This window comes from Pseudophryne corroboree, chromosome 4, assembly GCF_028390025.1.
Source record: "Pseudophryne corroboree isolate aPseCor3 chromosome 4, aPseCor3.hap2, whole genome shotgun sequence".
In the NCBI taxonomy this organism is placed as follows: domain Eukaryota; kingdom Metazoa; phylum Chordata; class Amphibia; order Anura; family Myobatrachidae; genus Pseudophryne; species Pseudophryne corroboree.
The window spans coordinates 202,245,145-202,266,822 of record NC_086447.1 but is presented as its reverse complement, the minus strand read 5'-3'; the positions used below and the strand labels follow the sequence as shown (position 1 = coordinate 202,266,822).

At 43.2% G+C, this 21,678-nt stretch overlaps 1 protein-coding gene and 1 pseudogene across 3 annotated transcripts in view; both read left to right on the top strand.

The window, feature by feature from the left end:
- The window catches only part of LOC134909190 (allantoinase, mitochondrial-like), a 106,685-nt gene that overhangs the window by 70,893 nt on the left and 14,114 nt on the right, over window positions 1-21,678 (top strand). For all 3 annotated transcript variants that reach the window (XM_063915781.1, XM_063915778.1, XM_063915780.1), the window contains exons 6-9: window positions 1,478-1,523; window positions 10,729-10,822; window positions 13,870-14,056; window positions 18,866-19,004. In XM_063915781.1, the coding sequence (XP_063771851.1) occupies window positions 1,478-1,523; window positions 10,729-10,822; window positions 13,870-14,056; window positions 18,866-19,004 (466 nt within the window). The remainder of the gene's footprint in view (window positions 1-1,477; window positions 1,524-10,728; window positions 10,823-13,869; window positions 14,057-18,865; window positions 19,005-21,678) is intronic.
- LOC134913835 (5S ribosomal RNA) lies at window positions 9,064-9,181 on the top strand (annotated as a pseudogene).

The window sequence follows — 21,678 nt, the reverse complement described above, 5'->3', positions numbered from 1 at the left end:
GTGCCTTTCCAAATCATGTCCCATCAACTGAATTTACCACAGGTGGACTCCAATTAAGCTGTAGGAAGATCTGAAGGATGATCAGTGGAAATAGGATGCACCTGAGCTCAATTTTGAGCTTCATGGCAAAGGGTGTGAATACTTATGTACATGTGATTTCTTAGTTTTTTATTTTTAATAAATTTGCACACAAAAATGCTCACGTCATTGTGGAGTATCGTGTGTAGAATTTTGAGGGGGGAAAATAATTTATTTCATTTTGGAATAAGGCTGTAACATAACAAAATGTGGAAAAAGTGAAGCGCTGTGAATACTTTCCGGATACACCGTAAGTAGGCTAATCCTCAAACTAAATAACTTGTTCCAGCAAGCTACATGTAGTGATAACTGTGGTATAGTTAATGAGTAAATATAGTTAATTTTGAACAGCAAAGCCATGCTCTTGTTAATAAGTACACAGTTTTGGTGGGGGCAGAAAAAAAATCTAATGTTTCAGTGTTCCTGGAAATTTTTTTGATGACGAGCTATAATGAGGACCAAAAGTGTCCAACCATAGCGCTTTCCATTAGTGATATTAAATGGCCTTTCAGGAGAACCAAAGTAGAAGGTGGATATTCCAACCAAACATTCTCCTCCTACGCCAAAGGAATTGAGCACTGTTATCATGAAGGGTCTGGTATACTGTCACATGCTTTGGGCTTCTTTTTTTCACAGTAAACACTCATATGCGTTTATGATGACTTTAGACCACCATTTTAATTAAGGGGGGATGTACTTTGCCTTGGAGAGTGATAAAGTGGAGAGAGATAAACTTCCAACTAATCAGCTCCGTCCATTTTTCAAACACAACCTGTAACATGGTGGTTAGGAGCTGATTGGCTGGTAGTTTATCTCTCCAAGGCATCTCCCCCTAAGCGCTTTAAGTATACTCCAGGGAAGAGACTGTAACAATTTCTCATGTACTCGTATATGCAGTTTACTGTTTAACTGCCTCATCCAATATGAATTTGGGCAATTGCAAATAGGTGGTTATACTGTATATCAAATCTTCTAAAGATGACAAGTGTAAGTATTGCCAATAGCAACCAATATTATAGTTCTAGAGTTACTGTTATAGAATGTACTCGATAACTGGTAGCTACCATTTTATTGGTTGCTGTATACCAACATGATGCTGGTTACCACACTACAGCAAAGGAGCCTATGTCAGCGTCTTTTATGTATATGTATGTCTAATGGTTTTAAACAACCTACCAATATTTTATAACCTTTATCATTCCAACAACTTTTTATTTATTTCCCATGCCCAATAATGGGGAACCACTCAGTGTCACCATTCACAGATTTTTATTTTAAAAATTCTATGGCTTACACTGTATCAATCCTGTGCTCAAGATTGAAGACAGATGAAAAACATTAGGTACATAAAGCATAAAAAATCTGCAATGTACGTAATTATTTTTTTATTTTTCTAAAGTTTCACGCGGAACTTCAAGAATCAAAAGGTTCCCCAGTTACTGGAGGTAAGAAGATGTGATTGATAGAAATATAGTTATGGATTCGCACAATCAAAACTGGTAAAAAAAAAAAAAAGGAAAAAAAATAGCTATCAATGTAAAGCCACAGTCCTAGCAAAAGCTGGTGCTTGGAGAGGGAGAGCAAGAAATGTCTATCGTTCCTCAGATAACAAGGTGCCTCAAAGGGGTTCAGTATGAGTTGCCAATGGATGGGATACCAACTGTCAGTATACTGACAGCGGCATCCCGTCCATCAGAATCCCGACATCCTCCCATTAATCCCCCTAACTCTCACATTTTCCAAACCCTAACCCTCCCTTGTGGGTGCCTAACCCTAACCCTCCCCGGTGGTGCCTAACCCTAACCCTCCTCGCTTGGTTCCTAACCCTCCCTGGTGGTGCCTAACCCTAACCCTCCCCGGTGATGCCTAACCCTAACCCTCCCCGCTTGGTGCCTAACCCTAACCCTCTCCGGTGGTGCCTAACCCTAACCCTCCCCGCTTGGTGCCTAACCCTAACCCTCCCCGCTTGGTGCCTAACCCTAACCCTCCCCGCTTGGTGCCTAAACCTATCCCTCCCTCCCTGGCCCCTAACCATCCCGTCCCTGCTCCCTAATCCTAATCCCCCTTCTCCTGCCTAAACCTAACCCATACCCCCCAACCCCCCCCCCCCCCCACACACACACACACACCCGTGTGGCAGGACGCCAGCGCGTCCCGCTGTGAGGACGATCGCGACGCTGTCTGTCGTTAATGTGATGCCAGCATTCCAAGCGGCGTCAGTATGTAGATGCTGGCATTGAGTCCTCCCTCGGGATCATGGCGTCGGTATATTGACCACCGGGATCCCATCCGTTGGGAAGCTAACTGCTTCTCCCTCAAATGCCTCTCACATCTCCTACAGCAGGCAACACAACTGACAGACAGACTGCCACCTTCCGGACACTCATGGTGACATTTATAAAAGCCCAATAAACATACCGTAGAACAAAAGCTTTCTGATAGGAAAATGCAAAAAGCATTAAAAATAGTGAACATAGTAACATAGTATCTGAGGTTGAAAAAAGACAATTGTCCATCGAGTTCAACCTATTTGTGGTGTCCTATGCATGATGATTTGACTAAAATTTCTCACTGATGCTGCTGTCAGCCATTGCATTTTATCCCTATTTATAGTAACTATAATGCATGACTATGCACCATACCCCTGGATATCCTTATCCAATAGGAATTTATCTAACCCATTCTTAAAGGTGTTGACAGATTCCGCCATTACAACTCCCTCAGGCAGGGAATTCCAAACACGTATTGTCCTTACCGTGAAAAAGCCTTTACGCCGTATTGTGCGGAATCTCCTCTCCTCTAACCTGAGCGAGTGTCCACGAGTCCTCTGTGTTGATCTAACCAAAAACAGGTCCCGCGCAAGCTCTGTGTATTGTCCCCTTATATATTTGTAGATGTTGATCATATCCCCTCTTAGTCTCCGCTTTTCCAATGTAAACATGCCTAGTCTTTCAAGCCTTTCCTTGTATTCCATCGTCTCCATGCCCTTAATTAGTTTGGTCGCCCTCCTCTGTACCTTTTCAAGCTCCAGGATATCCTTTTTGTAGTACGGTGCCCAGAATTGTACACAGTATTCAAGGTGTGGCCTCACTAGTGATTTATATAACGGGAGTATAATACTCTCGTCCCTAGCCTCAATACCCCATTTTATGCATGCTAATATCTAATTAGCCTTCTTTGCTGCAGTCCTACTTTGGGTACTACTGCTTAGCTTGCTATCTATGAGGACACCTAAGTCCTTTTCCAGTACAGAATCCCCTAATTTTACCCCATTTAGTAGGTAGGTGTAATTTTTGTTCTTGTTACCACAGTGCATTACCTTACACTTGTCTGTGTTGAAGCGCATTCTCCATTTGGCTGCCCATGCTTCTAATTTAACTAAGTCGTTCTGAAGAGACTCGGCATCCTCCTCTGTATTTATAGCCTTACACAATTTGGTATCATCTGCAAAAATTGACACCATGCTCTCTAGACCTTCTGTTAGGTCGTTAATGAAAATATTGAACAATAGTGGTCCTAATACTGAGCCTTGCGGCACACCACTTAGCACTTCAGTCCAAGTTGAAAAAGATCCATTAACCACAACGCGCTGCTTCCTATTATCTAACCAGTTTTTGACCCAAGTGCATATTGTGCTTCCTAGCCCTGATTCTTGTAGCTTGTAGATAAGTCTCATGTGTGGTACAGTATCGAACGCTTTGGCAAAGTCTAAAAAGATTACATCCACGTCTTTACCCTGATCTAGGTTTGCGCTTACTGTTTCATAAAAGCCAAGTAAGTTGGTTTGACAGGATCTGTCCTTCATAAACCCATGTTGATTCCTTTTAATGACCTTATTGGTTTCAAGGAACTTCTGAATACTATCTCTTAGAATACCTTCCAATACTTTCCCCACTATAGATGTAAGACTAACTGGTCTATAATTACCTGGTTCAGCTTTACTTCCCTTTTTGAATATAGGCACTACTTCCGCTATACGCCAGTCTTTGGGAACCATACCTGATATAACTGAATCCTCAAAGATCAAAGATAGCGGTTTTGCCAGTTCAGAGTGAAGCTCCATTAGAACCCTTGGATGAATACCATCGGGCCCTGGTGATTTATTAATCTTTAAATGTTTTAATCGGTCACAGACTACTTCCTCGCTTAAATAAGTACCTATCAGTGTGATATTCTCATTATTGAGATTGTGTGTCAGTCCCTGAATTGGGTCCTCTCTAGTGAATACTGTAAAAATAAAAACTCATTTAGTGTGTCCGCTATGTCATTATCATTTTTGCTTAAGACTCCCAACTTGTCTTTTAAAGGGCCTATACTCTCCTTTTTTTAATCTCTTGCTATTAATGTATTTAAAGAATTTTTTGGGATTCGCTTTGCTTTCCTTTGCTACTAGTTTTTCAGTTTCTACTTTAGCCGCTCTTATTTCCTTTTTGCAATTTTTGTTACATTCCTTATAGTGCTGAAATGACTCTGCTTCCCCGTCAGATTTGTATTTTTTAAATGCTCGCCTTTTCTTGCCCATAAATTCCTTAATCTTTTTGTTAAGCCACATCGGTTTATGATTTTTATTCCCTTTTTTGCTACTCATAGGAATATATTTGAGTGTATTTTTAGCTAGCAGGAATTTTAGTACCTCCCATTTCTCCGTAGTATTTTTTCCTAAAAACAAACCTTCCCATTCAATATCCCTGAAAAATACCCTCATCTTTTCAAAATTTGCTTTGCTAAAGTTTAAAGTCCTAGTTGAGCCAGTATAGGGCTGTTTGTGAAAGGCACCCTTTGGCTGTCACAACAACTACACCCTGGGTCAAGAAGCAAGGCAAATTTTTATCAACTTGTGCAAGGGGGTGGCTTAGGCTAGTGGTTCTATGGGCCTGATTCAGAGATGGACACTAATGCAGTTGATGCGCAAGTGATTTGCCACCCAGAAATTAAAAGAGAACCCCGCTGGAGCTATCTCAACTCATTCGCGATCGCGTACACATACGCAGCCTATATGCAAGAACAAGGAACATCAGGCATAAGGGTAGCCCTATGGATATGCAGACTGGACACAGCAGTAGCGATGCAGGCACCATGTTTCTGTACTTAAGAGCTCGCAGCTGATAGCAGATACATTGCCCGAAAACAGCCATGCCACGCCTTTGTTTTTGCAACCATTCACCTCTAAACGGTCCCTGCCTGTCAATCACTTTGCAATGAAAGCCTCATTTGTGAGCGGGATTGCAGTAGCATCTTGACGCATACGCAATGCAATTGTTGCGCATCCACAGTCTGCCAAACATCAGCTTTGCATCTATCTCTGACTCAGACATCTGTCCTCAGGGCTCCAAACAGCTCATGTTTTCCAGGTCACCCAGCAGTAGCAAAGGTACAATTATTACTCACTGACACCTTTTAAAATAGACAGGTGGTGCTAATTATTTCACCTGCAGTGAGGAGACCTGAAAAACATGCACATGGGGTCCGAGATTGAGCTCCTATGGTTTAGGCCAGGAAATACAACAAATTGCAGGACAATTAGTACAAAACCGGAATGAAAAATGTACTGTAAGTTATCAGTTTTATGCCATTTAAATGTACCTGTCAGTACTAAAACGCAAGCATGGATGTATACTGAAGTAATCAGAACTAAGTGATTCTCTAACGGGCATATATTGTGGGATATCCCTTAGATTTCCCTCGAAGATGTTCGTTTTTGAGGGATACCTGCAAAATGTTAAGTATCCTCTGGATGTATTCTCTGATCTGCTGTGGTTCCCATTTCTTAAGATGATGTAAGCCATAGGTCTTCAACCTATGGCCCCCCAGCTGCTGTGGAACTACACATCTCAGCATGCCCTTCCTCAGTTTTATCATGCCTTAATAGCAAAACTGTCAGAGCATGCTGGGATTTGTAGTTCCACAGCAGCTGGACGGCTACAGGTTGAAGGTCCCATGATGTAAGCTATTGTAGCTTATAGTCTACATATCACATCACTTGGGAAAAGGGAAGTTGTGGATCCGCACTAGCTAAAGTAGAAAGTATTTATTAAATACGTATAACAAAAACCAAAATTCTGACTGTTATTGTTAATACAAAACAGTACTAGGTTTGGCGGTGCTCTCAACAATTTTGTAGATTAGACCACAAGAAAACAAAGAGAAAAGACAAAATAACCTTTTTTGGAAGCACTCTTCTATTTATAAATGATTAATAATAGACGGGAAAAGACGTGTTGAGTCTTTTCACTATGAATATGGTATAAAACTTAACCTTTATTTTATTTATAATTAATATGGTCACAAATAGTGAGCCTACTAACAATTAAACTCTTGATTGCCTTTGTACCAAATAAGGTTCAAGATGTAACGAGGTGAAAATATCAGATAGTTATATGTTTGGATTCCTTAAAGAAAATTATAAGATATCCTGATGGTCACGGAGTAATTCAGAAGTTAAATGTGATATATAACAAGCTGTATAGCATGAAAGGTCAATACCTCAATATTTAGCAGTAGAGATGAGAAATTAAATATGAATACTGTAATACCCCTTTCACATCGCACAAATAACCTGGTATCGACACGGCATATTGCTGTGTCGAAACGGGTCAGTGTGCGATGTGAAAGCACTTTTGCCGAATTAGCGGGTCGCCTGACCCAGTAATTCAACACAGTTAAAAAGAAGGGTTATTACCGGGTTGAATACCGGGTCAGGTGCAGTGTGAATGGGAGCCGTTTCGATGCGACACGGCTCCCATTCACAGCATAGCCAGAGGCGGCACAGGAGATGAGCTTATCTCCCAGCGCCGCCTCCACCCCGCTGCTGCTACGCCCCCCGCTGCTATGGCAACCGACCCGGTATATTGCCGCGTCGGAAAGCCAGCAGAGAAGAGCAAATGCCGGATCCCACCTGGTAAGGACACGTTTCTCTTACTGGGTTGGATCCGGCATTTGCGATCTGAAAGCAGCATAAGTGGAGAGTAATTTCCTGGGAATATGACCCACAACACCTAGAATTCCCTAGTAGTCTCCCATCCAAGTACTGACCAGGCCCCGAGATCAGACATGATCTGGCGTATTCCGGATAGTATGGCCGTGGGCCGTTTGGTTCAGGAAATGAGTAGGAAACACTTCTGCTTTCTGTACTTGACTGGAACAGGGCTCAGAAGGACCCAGATCCCAGCTTTCCAGATGAGAGTGTGTATAAGATGGATACTTCTGCTTCCTGTTGTGACAGTAAATTGATCTGGATACAGGCGTGATGCCTATGCCCAGGGCTACTATCAGCCAGATGAGAGAGTACCAAAGAAAAAGATGTTTGAGTTCAAAATAGCCAAAATAGAAACAAAAAGCAACAAATTAATAAAGAGCAACAGAAAAAATTATAATAATAATTTTTGTAATTTAGTATGTTGAAGGAATTGCTGTACACATATAGTGCATGTTGTATTGGGTGGTTATCAAACAATAACCAAAGAACAGATAAGCATCAAGCCCGGTGTATTCTAATTTTTTCAAATATACAGAGCACAAATAACGGTTTAGAGTAATTCGGCTAATTAGCAGAATGCTATATACAGTACCTACAGAACGCATAGTACTGAGTAATGGCCAAATACTGTCAAACAGGATTGAATAAGTATCCACCCCTGTTTTTTTTGTGTGTATTCAAAGCAGAATATGTTCTGTGACAGAGCCGGCCTTAGGCATAGGCAAACTAGGCAAATGCCTAGGGCATCTGGTATGCTTAGGGGCACCAGCAGCTTCTGCTGATTAAAATGATATGCAGCATGCCTATATTCTGTATGTGACTGCGGCTGTATCTGCATACAAAATTCTAAGTTGCAGTGTATTCCTGGAAATCACTGTAATGTAGCATTTCGTATGCAGATACAGTCGCACACAGAATATAGGCATGCTGCATATCATTTTAATCAGCAGAAGCTGCTTGAGCATCCTAGCTGCATAGTAATGCAAATAATAAGATGCATTTTCATAAACAAAAGGCGCCCAACGTTAGCAGAGCTGCCAGCTGACTCATGCCAGGCATCTCCTGCATAACTAGCGGCGGTGCTAGGGGGCACCAGCCAAAATCTTGCCTAGGGCATCATATTGGTTAGGGCCGGCTCTGTTCTGTGATGTTGCTGCTGAGGATTTACATATAACACTGAGCATGTGATGACATGCACAAGCGTTTTTGTTCTCTTTTTGTATTGCGGCAATATTGTTTTGCTTAAAATCCATAAATAAATCCTCAGCAGCAACATTACTGCCTGTTCCACTTCTTTTCTCTTTTTTTGTAACTATTGCAGGATTGTTTCATGTAAAAACTGAGCACCTGGCAACTTAGTATTGTTATATGCTGATCTGTGTGCTCAGTGCCACTGGATACTATTTGGCAACACCTTTGCACTTCAACACAGAACATATTCTGCTTTGAATACACAAAAAAACCCAGGGGTGGATACTTATTCTATCCTGTTTGACAGTATGTGGCCATTACTCAGTACTATGCGTTCTGTAGGTACTGTATATAGCATTCTGCTAATTAGCCAAATTACACAAAACCGTTATTTGTGCTCTGTATATTTGAAACAATTAGAATACACCGGGCTTGATGCTTATCTGTTCTTAGGTTATTGTTTGATAACCACCCAGTACAACATGCACTATATGTGTACAGCAATTCCTTCAACATACTAAATTACAAAAATTATTATTATTATATTTTTTTTCTGTTGTTCTTCATTATTTTGTTTCTATTTTGGCTATTCTGAACTCAAACATCTTTTTCTTTGGTACTCTCTCATCTGGCTGATAGTAGCCCTGGGCATAGGCATCACGCCTGTACCCAGATCAATTTACTGTCACAACAGGAAGCAGAAGTATCCATCTTATACACACTCTCATCTGGAAAGCTGGGATCTGGGTCCATCTGAGCCCTGTTCCAGTCAAGTACAGAAAGCAGAAGTGTTTCCTACTCATTTCCTGAACCAAACGGCCCACGGCCATACTATCCGGAATACGCCCGATCATGTCTGATCTCGGAAGTTAAGCAGGTATGGCCTGGTCAGTACTTGGATGGGAGACTATCAGGGAATACTAGGTGTTGTGGGCCATATTCCCAGGAAATTACTCTCCACTTACAGTATTCATAGTTCATTTCTCATCTCTACTGCTAAATATTGAGATTTTGACCTTTCATGCTATATAGCTTGTTATATATCACATTTAACTTCTGAATTACTCCGTGACCATCAGGATATCTTATAATTTTCTTTAAGGAATCCAAACATATGACTATCTGATATTTTCACCTCGTTACATCTTGAACCTTATTTGGTACAAAGGCAATCAAGATTTTAATTGTTAGTAGGCTATTTGTGACCATATTAATTATACATAAAATAAAGGTTAAGTTTTATACCATATTCATAGTGAAAAGACTCAACACGTCTTTTCCCATCTATTATTAATCATTTATAAATACAAGAGTGCTTCCAAAAAAGGTTATTTTGGCTTTTTCTCTGTTTTCTTATACCACATCATTTACCTGGAGAGAGAGATGCTGAACCTGGATGTGATTCTTCATACATCCGGCTGGTACAGAATTTCTTATTAGCGGCAATATGAAAGTCTAAATATTGTGACTAAATCCCAATAATTACTAAATGGGCCCCTGTCATACTGTAGATGCAGAACAGATTTGTCTATTGTTATTACCCAGCATTAGTAAACTATTGTCCTGTAGTCTTTGCATTGGATACAATTATATCTAGGGAGCAGCTTTATACCCCAGGCAATGGAAATAAGCAACTTTACTTATTGAACAGGGACAGGAGCTCTGAGAGGCGGGTGGGATGGGTACAGAATACCCGGGCCTGGCTTGTAAGGGGTCCTGGCTCAACCATAGCAGGGCCCGCTGAGCCTCCCTCTACTTTGGTGGTATCCGGTTGATAGATCTACACAAAGAAGGCCTAATAGTTGACATGCATAAGATCGACCAGGTCAAAAGGTCGACAGTCAAAAGATCGACAGGGTCAAAAAGTCGACACATGTTTTTTAATTTTTTTTACAACTTTTACTATCTGTGTCACAAACTATCACCATTAGTAACATTGTCGCGGGTGAAGTGGAGCGGAGCGAGACACTGTGCAGGAAGCATAGCGAGCGGATGGATTTCATCAAATTGACTATCCTTGTCACAAACTATCACCATTAGTAACCTTGTCGCGGGTGAAATGGAGCGGAGCGAGACACCGTGCCCAAAATGTGGCTAACGAAGCGAGTCCATGAGGGGACGCATTTTAACAAATTGGGGTAAAAAATGTTTAAAATCACAACAAAAAATTTTGTGTCGACCTTTTGACCCTGTTGACCTATTGATGGTCGACCTTTAAAACCTGTCGGCGTTTTAGCTGTCGACCTTTTGACTGTCAACCTAATGACGGTCTATCTTTTTAATGTCTATCTTCTGTATCACAGCCTACTTTGGCGTGCTTAATGAATTTCACTGAATGAGCAGGACTGTGCTTTTTTACACGCCCTTCAATCAATGGTTCCTACCAGTTGTCTTGTCAGCCCTGGGTATTGGAGGGCGCGTATAAGATGCTAAAATCTGGTGTTTTAATGTATCTCCATATTAAACGTAATTATTCTTCACAGACCCTACACTGTATGAAACATTCCTTTCCTCGCGCCCAGACCGCATGGAAGTTGCGGCAGTAGAACTGGTGGCTGATCTCTGCCTTCAGTACAAGTTAGTGTCTGGTAAATAAATTGGTGTCTGCTGTATTGTCTTCTGTTCTTCTGGTACATTGTAGAGTATTTTAATGTTGCACAATTTCTGAAATATAGAGTGAAAAACAACAACATCTTTTAAATATATTTTTACAGGCTTTAATTGAATAGTCCAATAATGACCATCGGGTCAAAAATCACGCTATCAGCCCGTGTTTTTTTTTGTGAGAAAAATTAACGGGGTTAATTGAATACCGATCGTTGTTTGCTTATATTTCCATACACCGTAAATCAGTCTCCCCAAAATTTCTATCTATCTATCTATCTATCTATCTATCTATCTATCTATCTATCTATCTATCTATCTATCTATCTATCTATCTATCTATCCTTGAAAATGATAATGCATTTTTTTTATTTCTGTTTTCTTTCTTTATCTAGTTGAAATGAACACAACATAAAATGTGTAGGAATAACATGGTAGCTTATCAAGGCAAACCATTTTGAAAAGCAGACAATTATAGGGAAGATCTGGGCATAAGAACCCCCATTCTCTGGGTTCCCTCTCTCTATAATATATGGTGTTATTGTCAGGATGTAGTTGGCATCCCAATGTTTGAAATGCCTGCAGTCAGAATCCCAGCGCCGGAATCCCGGCACCCATCTGAATCCCGATGCTGGAGTCCCATCAGTTAGCATCCCGACCGTAACTATGCTGGGGAGGGTTAGGCTGCGGTGGGAGGCTTAGGCTGCAAAAAGGGAAGTTAGGGTTAGGCTGCGGGAAGGAAGGGTTAGGCTGCGGGAAGGAAGGGTTAGGATATGGGAAGGGAGAGTTAGGCTGCGGGAAGGGAGGGTTAGGGTTAGGCTGTGGGAAGGGAGGGTTAGGGTTAGGCTGCGGGAAGGGAGGGTTAGGGTTAGAATGCGGGAAGGGAGGGTTAGGATGTGGGAAGGGAGGGTTAGGGTTAGGCTGCGGCAAGGAAGGATTAGGGTTAGGCTGCGGTAAGGGAGGGTTAGGAGAGAGTTAGTATACTTACTTAAGGGTATGCAGTGTCGGGATTCTAAACGTTGGATTGTCACTGTTGGTCATGTGGCCGCTGGCATTCTAAGCTTCTGTCTCCCGTACCCAACTCGTTATTGTCTTGGGATCTCCAGAGAATAACTTCTAAAGAGGGAGATTATTTGAAAAAGGGAACCCCCTCCTCTCAAAATAGGGTACTCCTGAGTGTGTAAATGCCAGGATGAGTGAGATCATGCATATTAATTGCCTTCCCTCATCCACCAGCTCTACAACTATTTCTGCAGTGCAGGTTAATATTGCCTGGTGATCACAGGTGAGCACCAGACACGAACCAGAAAAGGGACGCATCATTTCAGATAACAGTGTCCGTGAGTTTATTGAAGCCAGTATGTGGGAAACGGCATGCTACTGCCGTACTAAAGTATGCTTTCTATCTGCCAGTCTTCTGGGCCAACCATGGTGATGGATTCAAATTTACTTCTCTCTATGGGGGGACTGAAAAATGGACAACCTCTTTAAATGTTTATCTACTCAATCCTACTTGCGCATTAGTGGAGTGGAGCTGAGCATTGCAATGTCCTATCACATACGAAAGGTGTTCAATAAGTTTCTGGATGTGCAGTGCATAGGTAGAGTAGATACAACTGTCTGGTTGTGAACTGTAATCTTTGACTAAAGTTCTTGTGAAATGTTAAGCCACAGAATGGTATACACAGTAAGTAGCACTGCACACCGAAGTAGTCAGCATGATCAATCCTTCACAAACTTGTTATAAAGCTCAACAGAGGTCACTCTGGATACCCATGATCTTGTTCATGATCATGATCTACAAGAGTTGTCTGTGACAGCAGGAGAGTTTTGACCGACTGCAAACTGCTTTAGGGGAGGATGCACCATCCCTGAACCACTGTGTTTGCATGGTTTGCAGAATTTTGTTGCATTATACGGACCCTGGTAGACAAGGAGCGCTACAGCTGACCTGTTGCTGCCATACAGGCCATAGTTGAGGTGGATGCCAGGGTAATGGTGGCCCAGTTAAGGAGATGGGTATCTCATCAGGATCCATCCTCGATACTCCATGAAAAGCTTGGCCTGAGCAAGGTTTCTGCACGCTGAGTGCCACATCAGCAGACTCAAGAGCAGAAGTAGGCTTGGGTGGCTTGGTGCCGCAACATAATAGCCAGGTTTGATGGAGTCTGGGATATATTCAGTGATAATGAAGCCTGGATCTACAGTTTCGACCCTGAGACCAAACAACAGTCGACCCAGTGGACACCAGTTGGAGGTGAGATGCCACAGACGTTCCGATGTGAGCACAGCGTGGCTGAGCAGATGGTGGCTGTTTTTGTGGCCTAGACTGGTCATGTAGCTACTGTAACACTCGTGCAGCATCACACTGACACTGGGCAACCAGTGCCTGCTGCAAGTGCTGGAATGCCATTTCCAGGCCACATCTAAGAACTTGCACTCATGGTGCCATTCTCCATTACAACAATGTACCCTCCCACAAGTCCAGGAAAATGCTGAATTTTCTGGACCATGAAAGCATCGAAGAGCTTGGTCATCCGCCGTACAGTCCAGACCTGTCCCCCTGCAACTTCTTCGTGTCTCACAAATCAAGTGCAAGATGCGTGGGACTCATTTTGAGTCAGCAGCAGCTGCAGTGGAAACCTTCATCCAGCATGTAGAAGACATACCTGCTTCAGAGGTTTTTCCAGCGGCTTGAAAAAAATGGTTTGAAAAAAATGTAATGCTCCCTTTGTTTGTAAGTATAATACTTTTTGTGCATCCAAAAACTTATTGCACACTCCTCATACAGTGCATTATAGTTTAGTGTTCAGTGCTTATTTTTTGGGCAGGTTCAGTGTAAATAATGATGTTATTGTTACAAATTAATATGCCAGTAAATTGTACAATGTCATTCATTTGTAAATGTTGCCAGTGTACTGCTGTTCAGTGTACTTTTATCTATTGATGAAGCTGTAATAATATTTTCTTTAAAAAAAAAAAAAGCTGTTTCATAATATAACAAATGTATCTACCCCCAGAGTACGCTGTCATATTGTGCACCTCTCATCTGAGCGATCACTTCCCATTATCAGACGAGCAAAAAAGGCTGGTGCGCCCATCACTGTAGAGACCACTCACCATTACCTAACACTGAGCGCTGAGCACATTCCCCCTGGTGCCACATACTACAAATGCTGCCCGCCTGTGAGAGGACAAAGCAACAAGGTATGGTACTGTGATTCCCTTACATATATCACTGCAGGTCTCTAGTTATCTGCCAGTATCCGATCCAATTTACTGGATGATTGCGCATATTTGCAATGAACCACTAGAACACTGCTGTTTGAAAATCGAGCTTACTTTAAGCACAGATTACAGCGCAGATACTAACATACATTTGTGAAGACCACCTTTTGCAAACACGCCAACAATTCAGATTGTGTCAGGACACCCTCATTTGTAGGATTGTTGGTGGAAATGGAAATAATTTCTGTGGTTTTTTTTCTTCACTTTAGTACAATCCTCTGATTAATTATAATTTTTACATTTTACTTCTACATTACTATGTTAAAAATGTATATTGGGCCGTGTTTATTGCGTGTCAGATATGTAAATGTTCATTTTTAAGAACCCTTGCATACTGTAGAGCAGCAGAGGCTGCTGTGTTCCTGCCCCCAGCAAGGTACTGTCCTCCACACCACACAGGACACTGTGCTTCTACGCCAGTCACACCCTGCCACCCTCTGCCTCCCCTTGCCTTCCTTTGTCACCCTCTCCCTTCCTCTGCCTTATGCTGTCACCCTCTGCCTCTCCTTGTCACCCATTGCCGTGTGGCATATTGTGAACTTGGGTTGGGGTGGGGCCCAAATTATATTTATTTATTTGGGCCAACCAATCAGAAGTTCCACCACTGCTTCCCCCCTGTGTGTTCATTTATGTAAACACAAGCATTAGAGAAGCTAGTACACACGATTAATGCTGATGGTCATACTTACCAGAATTTCCAGTAGACTTCTGAATTTGGGGGAGAGGATTCTGACCCCCAGGAAAGTGCACAAGTCCCCGCATTCTGGCACTTCCTCGGTAAAGTGGACGAGACAAGTTACCTGATGATGCAATTCGCTATGAATTACGACATTGTGGCTCTGCCCACAGAGACATATTGCAGAGTTTAATTTTTGCATGTTGGCACAGAGTAAGATGAACTCAAAGAGAATGGTCTGCTTGTCACCATAAAGGGCACATAAAGAGTCATGGAAATGGGGACAGTCTCTCAAAATGCAGAATCATGATGCCTTTGCCTATAAATGACATATCGCTGGGGGCCAGAACTTTGAAGGTTTATTATAACAGGTTACCAAGATAAAAAACAACAACTGAAATACTAACACAGAGACAGAATACTGTATCAAACTGACACAAAAAATGTGCATCACATGTCTTAAAATGAATAATAATTTAAACATTATGTTTCCTTAGGTTAAATTAAGTTGATGAACAAGTAGCAAATTATACCCCTGATTCAGCACAGAGCGACCCCCTCAAATTGAAACATTTCGTGGATGAGAACTGCCATGATTTGTCATTTACCTGATAGTTCTAAAATAAATCTGCCCATTACCTAATTTTAGATGGTTGATTTAATAAGAATAAATGCAGATACAATAAATGGAATAGACAGTAGATGGCAGTATTACTATAAAATGCAACACCTAATCTTTGCATCATAATCAGTCTACATTTTTAGGACAAAGAACAATTGGGGCAGATGTACAGTATTAACCTGGAGAAGGGATAGAGAAGTGATAAAGAAGCGATAAGCGCAAGGTGATAACACACCAGCCAATCATTACAGATTTAAAAAATGACAGTAAAGGGGGGTACACACAGAGAGATCCGTGCTTAAATTCTAAATACTAGATTGCATAGAAGTTAAGCATGGATCTCTCCGTGTGTATGCCCCACAGCGATAGCCGCGCATCGCGATCGCCGGTGAATGAGCGGCTCCACTGCCCCCCCCCCCCCCATCCACGCTGTGCTGAGCTGAGGAGAGAGGTGTGCTGAACGGTCTGTGCTAGATCGCTCAGCACACATCTCTCACTGTGTGTACAGCCCTTTAGGAGCTGACTGGCTGGTGTGTTATCACCAGTAGCGGCTCTTGCCACGGACAAGCAGGCTTTTTGCCCGGGGCGCCGCTGTCCCGAGGGCGCCGCCACTGTGGCAAGAGTGCATCCTGATCCCCGCTCCCCCTCCACGGCTGCAGCAGGCGCCACTGACTGACGCTAGAGGTCATAATTGACCTCTAGTGTCTGTGCGGCGCTGCTATGGGAGAGACGTCATGACATCTCTACCATAAAGAGGAGCTGGCGGCCAGAGACGGAGGGCAGCGCAGCAGCGGTCAGGAAGCAGGAGTGGGGCTGGTAAGTATCGTGTTGTGTTTTTTATTTTTGCGTTTGTAAGCGGCGCAACTGGGGTTCAGCTACAGGGGTCACAACTACTGGGGCACTGCTACAGGGGGCAAAGCTAGGGGTCACAGCTATTGGGGCACAGCTACAGGAGTCACAACTACTGGGGGCAATTCTACAGGGGGCACAGCTACAAGGGACACAGTTAGGGGGCACAGCTACAGGATGCAAATCCACTGGGGGCACAGCTACAGGGGGCACAGCTACTGGGGGCACAGCTACAGGGGGCACTGCTACTGGGGGCACAGCTACTGGGGGCAAATCTACTGGGGTCACAGCTAGGGGTCACAGCTACTGGAGCACAACTACAGGGGGCACTGCTACAGGGGACAAATCAACTGGGGGCACAGCTACTGGGGTCACAACTACTAGGGGACACTGCTACTGGGGGGCACTGCTACTGGGGGCACAGCTACTGGGAGCAAAGCTACAGGGGTCACAGCTACTGGGGACAGAGCTACAGGGGGTCACAACTACTGGGGGCAGGGCCGGCAACAGAAATCATGGGGCCCCGTACAGTGTTATCTCTGGGGCCCCCTCAGATATATATGAAAGCGCAATGGTATTTGCTGTACTATATAAAAAACTGTCAATAAATAAATTATTTATAAAAATATATAAATATGTATATGTCTCCACCCTCCCCCACACACACCACAGTCTGGGGCAAATGTATTAAGCCTGGAGAAGTGATAAAGCAGTGATAAGTGCAAGGTGATAACGCACCAGCCAATCAGCTCCTAACTGTAAATTTACATATTGGAGCTGATTGGCTGGTGATTTATCAACTTGCACTTATCACTGCTTTATCACTTCTCCAGGCTTAATACATCTGCCTCTCTGTCTCTCGTCAATGATTCCATGCTGCATTCCCAACTTCCCCACCCCATCCCAAAGCCCTGTATCCCCTCACCAATCTATGCTTACCCTGGGAAGAGACTCACATGTGCTGCACTCACCAGTATCCAGAACCAGAGGCCGCACAGCAGGAACGCTGCGGCCCTCACAACCCACCAGAAGAGACCAGCTCATGGCATGGGAATCCTGGTCAGAGGAGCTGCTGGCATGTCTCATTACTGCCTGCAACAGAGCTGGACCCGGAAGAGCAGGCGCACACTGTGCTGCACAGTCACTGTGTGTGAGAGGATCCTGTTATTATAAGGCTGCAGCCACACCTCCAGGAGCTCGCTGCCCTATTTGAACAAGATGGCTTGCATCCCTGCCAGGCACTAAGCAGTGTATACTTGGGGCCCCTCTGATCCTTAGGGCCCGGTACAGGTGTCCCCCTTGACACCCCCCCCCCCCCCCCCTGTCGCCGGCCTTGACTGGGGGCACAAGTACAGGGGGGCACAAGTACAGGGGGATAACTGTGGCCATGCCCCTTCCCTATGAAGAAGCCACACCCCTATTTTTGGTTGCGCATCTTCGGCACGCACAAACTCTGTTTTACCTGGGATGGGTAGGCGGCGTGGGGCGCCACGGGAAACTTTCGCCCTGGGCACCACAAGGTCTAGAACCGGCCCTGGTTATCACCTTTCACTTATCACTGCTTTATCACTTCTTTATCCCTTCTCTAGGCTTAATACATCTGCCCCAATATACTTAAGAATGTACAAATATTTACCTATATTGTCTCAGTGTGAATTGGACTTTACATTGTCTTTGTGTGTTTTGAACTCAGCACACTAGAGTAACATCCTTCATTTGTTGCCTGAAGTTGCAGCATCTCAGATGAATGCCTTAGGATTGTTATACTGATAGAGGAGTCCTGCCATCTATCAGCACTGGTGATCACAGCCACATACTACCTCTATTTAATAGTGAGCTATACAATGTTTCTGATTCATTGCTATCTGTGAATTAATAACAGCTTACAACCGGTGTAACTGGCACTTGTCAGAGTGTGCCCCTGAGATCATCTCCGCGCCGCCTCTCCCTGCTGTAGTAAACGGGTCCCGGGACGCATCGACCCGGTAGCCCATTTACGCAGCCACTGACCTGATATTAAACCCGTATATAACACTGCTTTATTCCCGGGTTGAATTGGTGGGTCAGGCGACCCGCGATTTCGGCTATGCCCCTTTCACACCGCAAGCCGACCCGTGTCGACCCGGCATTGATATCGGGTTATTTGTGCGGTGTGAAAGGGGTATTATTGACTGTAGAATGCTATCAACTAGTAAGTGGCAGCACAATGACACAGTGGGTAGCAGTGCAGTCTCACAGCACTGGGACCATGGGCCACATTCTAGTTAGGGCATGGCTTTTCCCCAATCCAACATTATGTCCGTAGTTTAATGGACTTCTGATCAAATGGATCCTTGGGTTAAATTTACTAAGAGTCGATTTTGATTTTCTGTAGATTTTGGAAAATTGTGTATTTACTAAAAGCAAAACTGACTGAAAATCAATAAAAAAAATCAACTGAAAACAGGCTTTAAAAGTTGGTTTGAACTCAGCACCACAGTTACCCCAAAATCGCTCTAATATGATTGGCAATACAATGAGTGTTGACCAGTGTGATAAGTAATCAGGAGTTTAGCTGACACAAACCTCTCTTCACCTGCAGGAGGCACTATGGAATGCACTTTTACAGGGTGAAATAGACATGGTGGTGTCTGACCATTCACCGTGTACAGCAGACCTCAAACTCCTGAAAGAGGGTGATTTCCTGAAAGCCTGGGGAGGGATTTCTTCCTTACAGCTTGGTGAGTATTCATGTATTTCTCTTGACAAATGCTGCTGGGTAGTCCGGGCACCACAATAGTGGAATGGAACCACTATGGTAACATCCTATTCTGTATGGAAATAAAACTCTTTACCTTCAAAGTAACCAGCATAGGTGACCGGTCGCTGCCAGTGACAGAGCAGTTGAGGGTTTGAGGATGGTTTCATACTGCTTCCATTGCCTAAACACAGCGGAAGTCCTTCATGAAGCACACCGGACACTTGGTTTTGCCCCAATGCGCCTCAGTGGTCAACCACATCAAAATCCAGCCTCCTACTTTATTATTATTAACATTTATTAATAGGCTACTATCCAGGTCCAGCACAGTAGTAAAGCGAACCTGCAAACTATAGTGACAGAATTACTTTACATGGGTAGCCATCATACATATGGGAGAGAGGAAGCGAGAGGAGGAAAGCCATGCTCATGGTAGCTCGCCTCTCATTCTAAAGGGTAGAGGCTGGATCTGCGTAATATGGGGACTAGAAGATATGGGTCTTAATATGGGTCAGGCAGTAGTCGTGTAGGCTTTAGTGAATAAGAAGATTTATTTTCAAAGCATTTAAAACAATAGAAGCTGAGAGAGAGACAATATAACAAGAGCCTCAAACATTTACATAATGAACAGTTACAAATTACAATGTTTCTAACAATTACTAACAAAGAAAATACACCCAAATGCTTTGCTCCCTTTTCTGTAGCTTAGTTTGTATCCCTTTTTTATACAAATGTGAGTCCTATTGTAAGAAAAGTGCAATATAAATAGCATTAATAATAATAGCGAATATAATACCCCTTTCAATAAATAATATAGGGCCTGATTCAGAGTATACGGTATTGCCCAGCTGCAGGTAAACGGCTGTGCAATACCTAATATGCTAAAGCAGCAGGAGGCGTCTGCAGGAAAAAGATGCCTCCTGCCAGCATCTGCGATCTGAGTCGCAGCCCTCAGACACCTGAGTAAGCCTCAGCTTACTCAGAATGACGGGAGAGTAGTCTATGGAAAGAATCCCAAGACAAAAGTGGGCGCTGATTAATAAGAAAAAGATTTTTTAAAATAATGAAAAAGAATTAAAATAGTATAATTACTAATCTGTATGGTATTTTGATATACACGAAAGAACAGATCACCCTGTTAGCTGCCCACAATGGTGGACCTGGGTATCCACCGCACTAACAGAAACAAGTAGAAAATAATGTGGGCGCTCAAGGGAAATCGTAGTACAACGGCTGCTGGTTTTGTAAATATTCAATATTATTTATTGGTAAAAAAATATATTAATATGAGCAAATAGACATTTAAATGATTAGAGTGCCATAGGTAATTCCTATACACAATTGAATAAAAAAATATTTTAAAAAATATAAACAACAAGTTACAACAATAATAATAATAATGATAGTAACTGTGTCCTGGGTCCCAGGACTTATATATGTTTAAGCACTATCCCTAATAGTAGTTGTTAGTTCTTTTGCATGCGTAAGCCAGCTGTTAATGGCAATGAGGGTTTAGTGCTTATACAGGCTTAAATGCACTTTGCGGGAAAGAAAGGCTAGAGATGAATAAAGCCTGTTGATACTTCACCAGAAAGAACTGATGGACGCAATGTTCAAATGGTGTGGCTGGATTTGGAGTATGCCGTTCCCGCAGCTGTCTCCCTCCGTGTGGCTTGTTGGATCCACTCACTGAGAAAGTGGCTGGCCGCGCTGCGGCGGTTCTCTTTTGGCAATGCCTGCTGTGAGTGGTATGATGTGCTGTCAGCTAGCACTTGGCCCTTGCAGGAACGGAGACAGGGAGCCGCATGTGTAAGTCCTGGGTAGCAGGGGACGCTGAGATGCCGCGATTCACGGCTTCCGGGTTCGGGGCTTCCGGCTTCCGGTTGCGGTCCACCTGCGTTCCACAGTCGTAACAGGTGACTTACACATGCGGCTCCCTGTCTCCGTTCCTGCAAGGGCCAAGTGCTAGCTGACAGCACATCATACCACTCACAGCAGGCATTGCCAAAAGAGAACCGCCGCAGCGCGGCCAGCCACTTTCTCAGTGAGTGGATCCAACAAGCCACACGGAGGGAGACAGCTGCGGGAATGGCATACTCCAAATCCAGCCACACCATTTGAACATTGCGTCCATCAGTTCTTTCTGGTGAAGTATCAACAGGCTTTATTCATCTCTAGCCTTTCTTTCCCGCAAAGTGCATTTAAGCCTGTATAAGCAGCACTAAACCCTCATTGCCATTAACAGCTGGCTTACGCATGCAAAAGAACTAACAACTACTATTAGGGATAGTGCTTAAACATATATAAGTCCTGGGACCCAGGACACAGTTACTATCATTATTATTATTATTGTTGTAACTTGTTGTTTATATTTTTTTAAATATTTTTTTATTCAATTGTGTATAGGAATTACCTATGGCACTCTAGTCATTTAAATGTCTATTTGCTCATATTAATATATTTTTTTACCAATAAATAATATTGAATATTTACAAAACCAGCAGCCGTTGTACTACGATTTCCCTTGAGCGCCCACATTATTTTCTTCTTACTCAGAATGACTGTCAGGGCCAGGAAATCGGAGTCTGACGACCCTGAACTTACCACTACCAGAAAACAGGGCAATGTCCCCATTTTCTGGAACACCGGCCCCCTCT